The sequence below is a fragment of the Leopardus geoffroyi genome, chromosome B3, assembly GCF_018350155.1.
Source record: "Leopardus geoffroyi isolate Oge1 chromosome B3, O.geoffroyi_Oge1_pat1.0, whole genome shotgun sequence".
Classification (NCBI taxonomy): domain Eukaryota; kingdom Metazoa; phylum Chordata; class Mammalia; order Carnivora; family Felidae; genus Leopardus; species Leopardus geoffroyi.
The window spans coordinates 83,476,421-83,491,264 of record NC_059337.1 but is presented as its reverse complement, the minus strand read 5'-3'; the positions used below and the strand labels follow the sequence as shown (position 1 = coordinate 83,491,264).

General features: G+C 44.7%; 1 protein-coding gene and 1 long non-coding RNA gene across 13 annotated transcripts in view; one reads left to right on the top strand and one right to left on the bottom strand.

Moving 5' to 3' along the window:
• The window catches only part of LOC123583533, a 216,836-nt gene that overhangs the window by 68,610 nt on the left and 133,382 nt on the right, over window positions 1-14,844 (top strand). The gene's annotated exons all lie outside the window — the stretch shown is intronic.
• The window catches only part of NPAS3 (neuronal PAS domain protein 3), an 861,794-nt gene continuing 847,892 nt past the window's right edge, over window positions 943-14,844 (bottom strand). For 6 of the 9 annotated variants that reach the window (XM_045450657.1, XM_045450659.1, XM_045450660.1 and 3 more), the window contains 3 exons: window positions 10,842-10,989; window positions 6,922-7,046; window positions 943-5,451 (listed from right to left, as the gene is read on the bottom strand). In XM_045450657.1, coding sequence (XP_045306613.1) covers window positions 4,094-5,451; window positions 6,922-7,046; window positions 10,842-10,989 — 1,631 coding nt within the window. In that variant the 3' untranslated portion in view covers window positions 943-4,093. The remainder of the gene's footprint in view (window positions 5,452-6,921; window positions 7,047-10,841; window positions 10,990-14,844) is intronic. The other 3 variants (XM_045450658.1, XM_045450661.1, XM_045450664.1) reach the window with 1 other exon arrangement.

The window sequence follows — 14,844 nt, the reverse complement described above, 5'->3', positions numbered from 1 at the left end:
TCTCAATTACCCTCTCCCTATTTCCAGGTGTTACGTATTTCAAGGACCTATAAAAGGCCAAGTAGAGAAATCTAGGGCCCCACCACCATAACCACATTCCCACATCTGCCAGTCTGAAGCAAGCCTCCATTAATAAAAAGGATCCTCAAATTGGCAAATGTCACTGAAGACTTAAACTAGGGAGTGACATTTACTGTAGTTGGTGGCTTTGGGACAAAAGCGCCTTTTGCTTCAGCTCAAGCCAATCATCTCTCACCATTTTCTGTAGAGCACGGATTTAACATGCAACCCATCTGTATCCTTATTTGAGAGAGAGCAAGTTGAAGTTTTCCTTGTTTTTTTTGTTAGCCAGCTGACCTGCCTTAAAACGTGACAGGCTGTGTGCTGCTCGCTGACCTAACCAATAGGACAGCACGATCGTGACTTAACTCGGCTTGTCTGGAGAAAGAAAATACAGATTTAGTATAAAGAGAAGATATAAACAATGGAACAGTTGGTTATACATTATAGATCGTAATAAATGAAAATATCGAGTGCATTTTCAATGATTAATGTATGGAAACTGTCATCACTTACTGTGCATTAATCAAGAAAAAATGCACACTTGCCATAGTGGTTAATGTGCAGGCCCGTTGTTCAGCTTTGATAATGTGCATAATAATGCTCGGTATGACAATGAGTTGGGGTAGCTGAAAATTTAGGATGGTTGCAAGTTTGGTGTAGTATTTGGATTAGCATCTTAATCTGTGCCTTGTCAACCTCATCATTACACAAGCCATGCATTTTTTTTTCCAAAACTAGCAAAAATATGGATGTATCTTTTTTTTTAATCATTTTTTTTTTTTAAAAATCAAGAGTAATGACCAAGGTACCTGCTTAAACAAATACTACCAGCATTCATTAGTTAGGATGGTTACATGTAAAAGAAATGATGCCAGATAGTAACAAATCCAAGAGAAGTTTATTATGAAAATGGCACCTGCGGATGAAAAAATTAAGTTACATAAAGACAACCATGTATGTGACATGTATGAGAATCTACAAAAGTATAAAAAGAACCCTGTTGTAAATGAAGTATGTACATTTCTGATTTGCAGCATTATCAATGGTCAATGAAAAAAAATGTTTCAAAATAAGCCAGGCACTCAGGAAGTTAGGTCCGGTTAGCTTCACACAAAACAAATGTACCATAGCTGTCGCTTTGTAATGTTTTAATTTTTCTTTTCATATATATTGTAGAGTTGGTAACACTGCTAAGATTTTTACGAACAGAATATCCCTTTCCCCATTATTCAGCTACTTGGCACCAGTCTCCTCATAAAAGTTTTCATATATTTGTACAAGAAATAGTTAAAAACACAGACACAGTCTTCACAGGTAATGAAGTGTTTTTTTTTTTTCATTTTGTAATTTTAAACACTATGGATTTAGACAGCAGCTGTGATTATCTGTTAGTTTAAATCACCAGAAATCATTTTGACACAACACAGAAACATTTATAAAAGGAAAAAAAAAAAAAACAAAACAAAACAGCTGTCTAGCTGTTCTTTGTAGCTGATAGGTGCATTCCTTTGATTGTTCGATAGCTAGAGTAGAGCTTCCAAAATTAATCTTTAAATATCATGACTGGCTTTCTTCACCTTCTAAACCTACTTAAATCCTTCAAGTAACGTCCCTATTAAAATTTGTGGCATTTCACTTCTTTTAGTTATTATTCCACAGTGATGTGGGCCCAACTCATGGAATCACAAAGGTCCTAGAGGAAACCACTCAACATGGTGATATTCAAAGGACAGCCGAATTACTCTATTAGCATTGCACACATAAACAAATATATATGACAAGTCTATATTCCGTTATCCCCTCCCCTGTTGTTTTAAAAAAAATGTTGGTTGACCTTTGAAATAATTTTCTGTCTCACTGGTAATTGCTTTATGTATTGCTCCATCAGCCAACCTGGAAGGAAACCAAAGAAAAGCACCCATTGCTTATATAGGTAGAGCACAAGGGACTCTGGGAATGTTAACAACTGAGGCTATATGGCATCAATTTATTTAATATATCTGAGCATTATTCTTCAGTGCTTTGCGTTGCACTCCAGAAGAAAAAAGTCATACCCAGAACTCCATTGTGGGAAAAAATGGCTCCATTAACCTTGAGCTAGTTAAGAGTCTTTTTTATCTCTGAGAATGAAAAAGATTTTGGAGAAGGCGGGGAAAGGAGAGATGGGGGAGGGAACAGGGGGAGACAAGAGAGGGAGGAAAAGAAAGGAAAGGTTGGGAGAATATACACCAGCAAAGCAACAGCAGGAATTTCAAAAAGTGAAACGGAAGATTCACAGACAGTAGAAGCAGCATAGGGTGACATTACAGAGGAAGGCCACCACACAAAAATCACTAACCCCCAAGAATCACTGATTCACTAGGACTGCAGGAATGGGACTGTACCACTCCGGACTAGAGATAGAGCACAGAGAAGACAAAGGACAAAACAACTACGTTAGCTTAGTATATACTGCATATAGAAACACACATTGAAATTGCAATGGGACTGACAGCCAAGGACACGTACACATTGCACACGTTACAGTTCTCACATCTGTTATTAGATGCCTTAACAAACAGCTGCCAAAAATGGAGTGGAAGAAGAATTTATACTCGACAGTCATTTGGAGTGTTTGACACTACACTGATTTCTGGCAACAAAGACAAAATAGGATATTTTTTTCTTTTTCTTTTTTTCCTTTTTTTCTTTTTTTTCTTTTTTTTTCTTTTTAGTACTTAATGTGCGGTTTTCAGTTGCAGTTATGTTTGAAGCTTATTAACCCATTCTTTAGTTTTAAACCTTACCGGTTTCAACCTAGAAACAAGAGAACCAAAGGGGAAAAAAATTTCATCAAATCAAATCAGTCCCCTAAAATGCAACCTTTTTTTTTTTTTTTTTTAGCAAGAAGTGATTAAAAAAAAAAAATCAAAGACATGTTAAATATCCTTTCCTTCTTTTACTCTGAAGTGTTACTGAAGTTGCAAAAATTAGACTCAGTTAGACTGAGAAAAGGGAAAAAAACAAAACAAAGCAAAACAAAAACCCAGATCAACAAAAGGCAGTATGTACCCAAACTGCTCCTCAAATCAGTTTGATTGAGTTTTCCAAAAGCCCCTTTAAAAAGGGCTTTACTGACCCATTAAATTTAATGTGAGGCTATGTTTGTTAGTTGGGAGGTAAAAAATTTTAAGTCCTGCAGCAAACGTTAATGAGGGCTTTGTCTTAACTAACCAAGGAGACTGCAGCAGCGGGACTCCAGACCAGGACAGAACACGTTATTATTATTATTTTTTTTTCCCCAAAACCCAGCCCAGGAGCTGCATTTTGTATGAAGACATTACAGATTAATAAATGATAGCACCATGGTTTTAGAAATTAAGTTAATGTTTCAGTAATTAACATTTAGTCCAACTTTTTTTTTTAAAACATTCTAGTCACAGGCCAGAAATTAAGTTTAAGAACCCAAATTATTTTTATGTGCAAGTAAGAAAATCTTAAAATCTTAACCATAAAAAGAGAATTAAATTCTGCATAAAATTCTAAAATACTATCCCCCCTATCTTTAAAGGAATTAGGAACCAAAACAAAAAACCACCCCATTTCATTTGACTTAGTCAAACAGGGCACATTGTTTATGCTTGTCTCTTTCAATCTTGATCATATCAAGATCTTTAGGAAGAAAAACCCAATGGTTGTCACTTGAGAAATCTCTTGACCACAAGACTGAGTATTCTATGGCAGAGGCATATACAACATTAAAGACATCTTAATAAAGATGCAAAAGGAAAGCAAAACAACCCAACACACATCTTAGAAGGAGACAAAATGGCAGGCAACTGGTCATCTGACTCTCGGAAGGCGAAAAATAAACATATCTTTACAGGAAAGAATAAGTCAAGTTAAAGAAAGAGGGGGTGGAATGGGGGCCGTCGTGGTGAGAGAGGACGCTGACCTGCTCGAATTCAAAGTGCTAGAATTAAAAGGTCTAAACGAAAACGCCGATCGACGATGCCTCCGGGCGGAGCCCTGGCCCGCGCTGGGCGGCGCCTCAGTCCTCCTTGCGCTCCAGAGTCTGTGCCGCGTGGATGCCGTTGCTGTAGACGGGGAAGGGCAGCGTGGAGAAGAGTCCCTCGGCCGTGGTGAACACGTTGCCGGCGGGCATCTGCGTCAGGCTGGCGGCGCTCACGGCGCCGCCGAACGGTCCCGACATGTTGAGCCGGTGCACGTGGTGGTACAGCATCTCCATGGGCGTCTTGGGGTCGAGGCCGAAGCCGGGGCTGTTAACGTCCACGAAGTTAACAGCGTGCGCGTTGGGCAGCAGGTTGCCCTGCATGGCCAGGGTCACCTCTGCGGGCGCGTAGCGGATGGTGCCGGTGGTGTAGACCCTTTGCGCGGCCGTGCTCGTGGCGGCCAGGGTCCCCGTCACCCTGTGCACCAGCGGGAGCACGACGTTGCCCGCCTGCAACCTCTGCAGCGCCTCCAGGTCCCCAGTGTACAGCAAGGAGTTGGACGCGCTGGGGCCGCTCCCGCTGCCGCCGCCGCCGCCCCCGCTGCCCCCTGGGTGCTTGTCCCGTGGGGACGCCGAGAGGGGGGGCGACAGCGGGTCGGAGGCGACGGGGGCCAAGGCCGCAGTGGCCGAGGCGCCGAACTGAGTCTTGCGGGCGGCGGCGGCGGCGCCGTCGGCGCCAGGCGGGGTGAGGACCGAGTCGGGGATGGCCACGTGCAGGCCCCCGCCGCCCCCGCCGCCCTGCGGGGACGGGAAGTGCTCCGAGCTGGGGGGCTTGGTCATGCTGTAGGGGGACTCGTTCCTGGAGATCTCCCGGTTGGGCGGGTAGTTCCAGATGCTGCTGTCGTTGTCGAAGTTGATGGGTTCCGAGATCTCCGTCTTGATCTTGAGCACCGAGGCACTGTTGGGGGAGGACAGCAGCCGCGGGGGCTCCACCAGGCCGGCGTCCAGGCCGCCGGGGCTCGACGCGCTGGACAGGCGCCGGCGGCTGGCGCTGCCGCCCTTCTGCCGTTTCCGCCTCTTCTTGCGCTTCTGGTGCTTGCTGGAGGCCTGCGCGCCCGCCTCGCCCGCGCTGTCCGAGTCCTTGGCGCTGTCCGACGTGAGCGACTCGCAGTTCTGCAGCCGCAGGTCCGACTCGCTCTCCACGTAGCGCTCCACCTTGATCTGCATGGGGCCCAGTGCGCCGAAGCCGTCCTCGCCCGCCTTGGGGTTCTCAAAGTCCGAGTGCTCGAAGCTGTCGTCGCTGTCGCGGCTGTCCGGGTTGCTGGAGCTGTGGCCGTCGTCGTTGCAGTTCATGTCGTTGTCGCAGGCGTTGCCCGACTTCTTCCGGTCGGGTTCCGGGTCTTCGCTGTTCTCGGACTGATTACCCTTCTCGTCGGACTTGGAGTTCTCGTTGTCCTCTGCGTGGGGCCAGTGGCCGGAGGTGGCGGCGGCGGGGGAGGAGAGACAAAAGACACCACATTAGCAGGGCAGCGTCCGCGTCGCACGTGCTGGAGGTGGGGGGCAGGGCTGGGGAGGTGTGTTGGCCCACCTGAGCTGTTCCACCACCTTTGCTACCTAAAAGCCTGGGCTTTCTCTCTCTGGAGAGCCTCGATTAGCTGGGCCTTTACTCAGAGTGTGGTTCATAGACCAGCGGCACTGCATCACCTGGATGCTTCTTTCAAATGCAGAATCCCAGCTTTCCACCCAGGCCTGCTGAATCAGATTCTGTATTTGAACGAGATCCCCCGGTGATTGTTTAGCACATTAACATTTGAGAAGTCCTGCAAAAATATTCAGGGAGTCAGGGTAAATAACCTGGAATAAGATGTCAGTGACACAGAAACATGATGGTATGCAAGGTGACTTTCTACAGACGTCGGCCCCTTCCGTTGGTGAATATTTGTTCATGATTGAACACCACACTCCCTATTCCTAAAGTTGTTTTTCTCTATAGCACTTATCCATACAGGGAATCAGACGGTGCTTATTTTCATTTACTTTGATCTCTTCCTCCAACAAGAATACAGGCTCCACGGGGCAGGGAATTTTTGTTTTTTGTTTTTTGTTTTTTTTTTGTTCCCTGCTAAATACTAAGTAAATAAGAAGCAGAGCCTGTCTATTCCAGAACTTCTGCCCTAGGAAAGAGCTTTCAAATGAATGCAGTTTAGGATAGGAAAACAAACAAGATCCTCTGTGCTTTTCACCTCCTTCCACTTCCCTGAAGCTTTGTCTGGAGTAGAGGGATATGGGCTCACAGGCCTGGAGAGCAGGTGCCCTAAAGATGGGGGGGTCGGGGGTGGTGGGGAACCCTAGCCATCTGGCACATTATACGGAGAATAGATTTTCCCAGTAACACAACTCAGAAGATTTAGGGACAATGCTGATTTTATAGCTGTGCTGTGATGCTTTCGGATGCAGCCTGCACTAGAACTTGGGTGGATCACGGAAGAGATCGTGCTGCCTCTGCTTCAGGTAAAGAGGCCAAAGCTTACTATGGGGTTAGAGCATGACTCCTTCTGTGTGGCTGACATTGAGTGATTGCTAAATCAGTCTCTCTCTGTATGTTTTTGTGCATATAGGCATATTGGGATGCGTGAATTGATGTGTATAAATATATACCTTCACATACATATGCTTATATATACAATATATATGCATGTATATATACCACATGCATATATGTATACATCCATGTGTGCACATATGTATGTGGTGGTATACTGATATACATACCTATGTGTACAGAGAGTCTATCAACTTGATGTGACATATGTCTCTCTATGAAATTTAACAGTTGCTCTGCTCTGATGGTGGCCGTCTGGCCATTGCCCACCCCTCATGTTTGGATAGGCAAGCAGTCACTGCAGAACATGGAGAAGTAGTAATACCTGTAATACCTGAGGTATCTTTAGAGTCTGATTCAGAGTCAGATGTCTCCGAAGATTCTGAAGTTTTCTCTGGCAGATGTGGGAGCTGTGCGATATCCATGGGTGTGTCCTTGTACTCGGGGTTACTGCGGGGGAGGGAGGCATTCGTCAGGAGGGCAGACACCCATTCCGCATGGTTTGCTTTTGACCATCTTCTCCCCACTTCCTTGCCCCAAACTTTTGGAGTTTAGAGAGTTTAAAAGACTGCACGTGAAGTCATTTCTCTGCTCGTTATGGGACTTTGACAGGAGCTTGGATTTCATGTGCCGGGGTACAGCCGCACCCTGCTACAATGACTGAATACCCAAATGCTACAGGAAAGCCACTAAAAAGCTTTTAAATAATCAGGTAGCACTGGGGGCCAGGGAAGTGTGCCGCTTGACATCCCTCCCGTCTAACACCCGGGCGGTGGGGGGGGGGGGGGCGCGCGGCGGGGAAGGGAGGCTGAGAAGTATTCTCAACTATTCCTTCCTATACCTCCTGGTGTGCCCGATCTTCTCTTGGGCTCCTAATGAGTCCGTTGCCTCAGTTCCCTTGTCTTGGTTCCTTGATGGAGCTTCTCAGCTGTTGAGATGGCTCTAAAACAACTGATGGGGGAGGTGGGGGGGGGATGTGCGCAGAGCCCTCGGCGCCTAATGATCTGACAGATGCACAGGTGCACCTTGGGATGCATGGATTATGGCTACTGAACTGTCAACACACCCATTACAATCACATTTTCAACTGCTCATGTGGTGTTCACCTGTGGCTTGTTAAGCTGGAACTCTGATTGCAGCGGGGAGAGTCCTAGTGTGAAAGAGGCCCTAACAGAATGGCTCTACCCCCATTTGCACAAATGTGCTTAATTCTTGTTCTATTTTTAATTCAGAAACAAGTCTCTTCTGGAAAAGAGAGTGTGTTCGGTCAGTTTGAGTTCATTATCTTCTAGAAATGCCACTTCAAGGCCAGCCCAGTGTGGGAGCAATGAGGGCTGCTGTAATCTGAAGCCATAAGGAAAGCCTCTGGCCTCAAACTGCAAAGTGCTGCTTCTACCCTCCGTGATGGCCCAGCCAACCAGAGACTTACAATACAGGATTAAGGATTCATTTGTCAACCTCTAGTGAGATTGCTGTATTGAAGAGTCACTGTTTCAGTAACCACTAAAACTGCCAATCGCTGGGAGGGTTAATTCACTAAGATGGATCATCAGGCATTTACTCCTTAGTGTGAATTAGCTTCAGTAGCAGAGTTTTCTGTAGATAATCAGATGAGGCTAATGGTGGGAAGGTGGCCTTGGCACTCAGGCCGTCTCTGAACACTCTGGAGTCTGTAATTCTACCGACATGTGAGGGAGTAGGAACAAGACTGGCGGAGCAGTCATTTCAGAACAGGGAAGGACCGTGTTGTCCTTCCGGATGGACCCAGAAGTGAGGGATTCTGAGAAGGAAGAGGTGGCCTGAAAATACTGCTCAGGGAAGAACAAAGAACAGGAATGTGGGAAAGAAAAACAAACTTCAGTGAGCTGCTCTTTTGCTAATATGCAAGGGTCGCTATTTTGCCAAGGCCAAGTGCTTTTCTTCTAGATCTTTAGTCTCTAGAAGTGATACCAATGAATGGCAGACATGGTGGGAGTTTTCTCTGCTAAAGTCCATCCGTATTGATCTCCTTTGGTCCAGATGCCTTGGGGCTTCCCAAGTCACTTGTCCCTCAACTTGCAGCCTTTCATTATTGAACTCAGGGTGAGTCTTGAGGTCAGCCGGGAGCTGTCTACCATGTCTGAGATTGAGGCTTTTGAGCCTGAAAACTGGTCTTGGGTACCCAAACTGCTTCCTTCCTCTCCCTATGGAAGTAGACAGACTAGAATCACCAAACACTTAGGTGCTTGTATCATTTGATCCCAGGCTAGATCAGTGGTGTGGATCCACAACTGCACGGACTGACACCTCCTTAACCCTTCTCATTCCCTCCATTTGGGGGCAGAGTAGGCATGAGATGGATGAGGCAGTAAGAAAGATCCAGATGGAAAGATATCTCCCTGAACCAGAGTGACAAGCATGTAGATTACTTTAGTAACCTATGTTACATCAGCATGGGGGACAGGTACCTTGTAGTCTGTGGTGCCCCTGTTACTACTGTCTGATTTTTAATAATAGTGGGTCTCCTTGGCACAACCCCATTTCTGACTAGCAAAAGAATGTTAATGCCACAATACCTTATTCTATTTTCTCTTTGGCATGTGAGGGTTTTTGTTTTTTTTTTTTTTTTAATTTTTTTTTTCAACGTTTATTTATTTTTGGGACAGAGAGAGACACAGCATGAATGGGGGAGGGGCAGAGAGAGAGGGAGACACAGAATCGGAAACAGGCTCCAGGCTCTGAGCCATCAGCCCAGAGCCCGACGCGGGGCTCAAACTCACGGACCGCGAGATCGTGACCTGGCTGAAGTCGGACGCTTAACCGACTGCGCCACCCAGGCGCCCCCTTTTTTTTTTTTTTTTAATAATCTTCTGCATTACACATAGCCACTGTTCTGTAAACCTCTTTGTAAAACCCATCTTGAGCATATCACAAACACAGGGGAAAGCGTGCATGAAAATCAGGCCTCAGAGAAAGACACATGAAATACACATACTTGGGCCTTTAGAGAGAATTAATGTAGAGTAGAAGAGGTCAAAAAAGGAAAGAGAAAGTAGATAAATGAAGACTCTTTTAAGTGGCACACATTAAGGCCCTCTCTAGAGCTATAATCATTAGTGTCTGATTGATATGCTATTGGTAGCAAGCACATTCATGCCTTCAAGTCATTGCCCTCGTACGTGAACACGCTCTGAAGGGTCAGCGTGCTGACGAGCCACGGTTGCCAGCATCTCGGCTCCATTTGGCTGTCTCAAAGAAAAATGGGATTCAGGTACTCCCTGTCTAGATTATCAGCCAAAGGGCACCAACTTCCATTCATAAGACCGATCAGAGGCTTTCCTACTCGGACCGCGTGTGGGTCCTGCTTGGTGGCTTTAAAGCCAAGAGAAACTCCAAACTGGAAAGACAGTAGTGGGAGGGAGCCAGGCCTAGCATTCTAATAACCTCAGGACAGGATTGGTGGAGAACCTCCCAGAAATCTTGCTGCCCAAAGCAGACCCCCCGGGGCCATTGCCCTCCCTTTTCTTTTTGCTAGTTTGACTCCAAAGGCAAAAGTAGATGAGGAAGGAGGGAGAAATGGGGTTGTAGACTAGAATTTAGGAAGCTGTTGAGCCTGGCTTCATTCATGGATGTAAACGCGAGGGCACATTAAAATAGCAGTGAAGGGTGGGATCACACAGCATTAGGCAAAAGGAGAGCGCCTTTGTTTATATACTGATAGTGCCTTGATTCTGGCAAAGCAGCTCACTTCGCTTACCAAAACTTGAATGCCCCAGGGAATCAGATGCTATGTAATCTGTGTAAGGCTTCAAAGGGATGGAATATAGGAGGCAAATAGTGAACCCTGTCACTTCTTCCCCATGCCCTTTTGCTTAATCTTCTCAAGGATGGGAATGCATGAATGTAGGTTCATGTGGTGGGGAGAAGGTGGTGCTTTCTTGAATGCTTCATCTGTAGGCAAAAGTCTGCATTTGTTTTCTTCTTCTAGCCTGAACATTTGTGGGGAAACCAAAGCAATGTCTGTAGAGCTGCCCAAATGTTGACAGACCAAGAATTACTGACAATTTTGTGACTCTGCCCCAGAAGTCCCCTCCAACATAGCTCTGATCTTTGCATATGTCTTTGAATCTTGTGGAAAGAAAAAGCAGAATTTCCACATAATTCCACACCAGATACTGCCAAAAGATAATAAAACATGTCAGCTATTAACCACGGGCTGCATATTTTATAACTGACACAGAAATGAAAAAGAATTAGAAAATATACCTAAGAAGATAATTCACCCAGATGATATTCTTCTCATTTGCGTTCTTGGCATTAATAGCTATGGTGGCACTAGACTGTATCCAAATATATCCTCCATTCTTCTGCATCCAACGATAGTACTTCGTCACACACTGGCCCTTATTCAGCACTGGGGGAAGAAAACAAAACAAATGGAAGGTATTGTGTATTAGGACTGGGACCAAATGATAATCATCCCGGTAAAACCGCCAGCTTAGAAAGGGGAGGTCCCGCACTAATCCAGGGGTGCCCTTCTGTATGCTTAATGTATAATGCCATTAGTAGGACAAACAAAATCAACAATTCAGTGGAGCGAGGGTTACTAGCATTTGTAGCAAGACTTTATTCCATTTTGGGCAGCCATGGTGTGAAGGAAAGAATAAAGGGACTACAAATCTTGTTGGCTCACAGAATACCTAATGTGGTGTGGATATTGTCAATGGGTTTGACGTCAGACACTAACAAAGGAAAATTTGTATGTGATTTATTCATAGCTGCGAGGTAGATCTCTTTGAGATTCCAGATATTTGAATGGTTCCGAAGATGCTTCAGCCCTGTCTTTGATCGTTTCACCTCAGTGCAAGCAATATCAACCAGTGTCCTCACACATCTGTTCCTTTTGATCTTGTCTAGCAGAATTTATAGTCCATGTATGAACAAAATTTACATTGGTCAGTCAGGGGAAATTCTGGTGAGACTTTCCTGAATGTTGGGACAAAATAAATTCCCCGACCAAGTCAGAGAGAAGCACTAGCCTAAGGGAGGCACAGAATTGACTTGGCTAGAGCCAAACAGAGTGACAGCTCCACACAGGCTCTGAAATATGGCCCCAAATGAAGGAACAAGTAAAAACAATCAGTAATGTGAAACGGTGCCATTAAATACCCACTGAAGGAGAGCTTTAAAATGCAGATGTTAAAAATGATACTTTAACCAAAATCTTGCCAAGTTGAAATTGATTTGATTTGTATCTGGGTACTCCTGAGCTAGTAAAAGGGGAAAGTGCAGTAAATCATCCCCAGAAATAAAGTGCTATGGAAAGGAATGGTTTAAAAGGATGCCGGAAACGTGCAAAACCTGCTGTTATTACTTGGCTAGGAATCTCAGCAACTCCACACCCCCGAAAAAGCGCACCAGCTGGTTGGCCACTAGAGGGCAGTGTGCACTCGTCCACGTTGCCCATTTTTTGGCATGTCCTTGTCTCCGTCTGCTAAAATGAAAAACCTCTAACTGCTGTAATAAATTTGGCTAAATTAGCTGCTAAATGGTTATCTCAAGTAATATGTATTTGCATTAATCATCTTGCTCTAAACCAGAACAAGCCAGAGTCCTAAAGACGTAGTAAATTCATATTGTCCATTTAATTACGGCTAATAAGTGCTTCATATACAATAGTTTCATGAAGTACATTTCGATTTTTTTTGGGGGGGGGTTGGATGGGTAAAGGGAAGTCACTTTGGAAAAGAGCTGTGTTTTAAGGCTGTTGAAGCTCATCCGTCGTGTCTAAGCCATTCCTCCTGGCTCCAAAAGTGATCAAAAATCAACCTCCCCGTATTCTATCCATAACCATGTCCACTTCGATGTTTTTCTCCCAGTCTCCCCTTTTCTCACAGTGCATTGAATGGGTGGTTGTAAAATTTAATAATTACGTCTTAACAGGTGCTTGAAAAAAGATTTGCTTTGATGTGTGTTTCAAAAAGTGGCAAGCACTATTCTGAAACTATTCAACAGTTGAGGGTATTTTTAAGGCCCGGAACTGTCACACCTTCTCTTGGTGGCGGGGCTCCACAGGTAGCATTGTACTCTCCTTGTGTCGGCAATTGTAAGTTCTGCCATTCTGCATGCATGGCTTCCCAGGCTACAAAACTGCGTGGTGAAGCTGAAAGCAGTGAAATACTAACTCTGCCATACAGCTCTTCTGTCAAACCATTGTTGCATGCAACAAGATGTGCTTTTATTCAAATCCTCTCAACCTGGTTAACTATTAATAGAGGAATGACGGGTTATGAAATTCTGCCCACTATTTTCACGGAGAAAAACTTCTAGTACCCCAATCAGCGGCTGGTGCATGATTCTATCTGCTGTGTATCTGGAGAAAGGAAGAATTTCAAAGGGTTCTAGGATTGTTGACAAGGGAAAGAGACTAAGGAGCCCCTTTTTAGAATCCCATGAAGAAAACACTGAGGTGGTAGGCCGGAGAAGCCCAGCCCGTCTGGGGATTGTGGTCTGGAGTGTGACCCTACATAGGCAAAATTAAAAAATTATCCCCAGAACTAGACTACAGTGCACAGAAAGGGGGGCAGAGTGAGAAAGGAATTGTAAAGTTAAATGAGAAATGGCAGGATCCACATAAAGATTACCCCCACCCCCATTCCTTATAATACCTTCTCTTACTTAAAAACAAACAAAGAAACGAAATCTCAGTTCTGAAATGCACAGCCAGCAAAACATCTGCCTCCTTGGTGGGCTCCACGTACGTGCTGTGAAGGGGGCTGAAAGACTGATGAGAGGGTGTCGTCTTTTGGAGTGAAGGCAATAGGACGCTGGGTCTGATTAAAGTGCATCTGTTTCCTGAGAATAAACACAAATATACTAGGGCCCATGAATCCATTAATGCAGCCTTCTTCATCACCCAGGCCAAGGGCTGTCTAGGAAAGAGAGGAGATCGAACTCAGAGAGGCAGGCTTGGTAGGTCTTCATGTGCGAAAGTGGTTGTGGAAGGACTGACGGGGAAGGGTGGGCGCCCCCTCAGGCTCCTTGGGAAGTCAGGCAGCTATGTGAGTGCCTTCATTTGCTGTGGTGAACACCCCAAAGCAGGTCCAGGAGCCCCTTGTGGTCGACTGAAGAAAAAAAGTTTGACCTAATCCGTTCACTTGCCCTGGGCCAGCCTGACAAAACCAGTCCTGAGAGGTAAAGGTCCATTCTGGCCTGGACACAGATTATGACTATTTCCTGAAGAGGAGTGTTTTTTGAATGAGACCTCTGTGTGTCAGTGGGAAGCTAGATAGTGAGCGATAGGGCACTGAGTTAGCTTCCACTATAGCAGGAAATGTTGACCAAAATATTGCCCCAGTTGTTTTTGTTGTCCAGGAGGTCCCATAAAAAGAAGTATCGATGGAATTTTGCTTCCTTTAAAATGAACAAGGAGTAATTTTTGCTTGGGGCTCCAGAATATAAATTTATGACTTTGGGATGAAGCTTCTTGCTTTAAAAAAAAAAAAAAAAAAAAATCTTACTGGCAAATCAGTTGGATCGTTCCAGCTGCGCCAGAGGCAGGATCTGACAGCTTTTTCTGAGCTCATGTGGTCCTAATCAGCTCAAGAAGAAAAGCCACCTTGGTGCCAGTTTGAAAGAGATTTTTAGTTTGTAATAAATTAGACAACTTGAAAAACACAAAAACTTTTTCACTTCTCTTTAATCCAAGGGCTGTTTTTATTTGTCAGTTTTAGCTTTAGATAACTGAGAAAAATGAGAGAATGTTTGTGTCAGGTTATTTCCTGAAATCCCTTTTGTGGGGAGAATCCGAAGAGCGCATGATGTAAGTTACTTGATATGGAAGTCCTTAAAAAAATAGCCAATTGTCCCTTGAAAAGAGATACACGCTCAACAGACCAAAGACCTGAGGAGTAAATTCATAACACTGTGCTCAAACTATAAAGAGAAGAAGCACAGAGAGAAAGAAAATTTATTGACGTGGATCATAGTTTTCATTTTATACCATGATATGGTCTGAGTACTTTTAACACATAACCTGGCATCTGCCCTTTGATTTATCCCAAAGTTTGCTTTTTGATATCCAAAACTTTTGCTAGAGCAGCCTGTGTGTCGCTCACTGGATTCACTGATCACATCTCTAGATGTGATTCACTTACAACATCTCTAGAATTATGTCTTTAAAGTTGTACCAGAGGAACCGGTTTTTCTTTGAGGATCTCACAACATCTCAATGGCCTTTTCTGAGCTCTTACAGGGTAATCATGAAGAT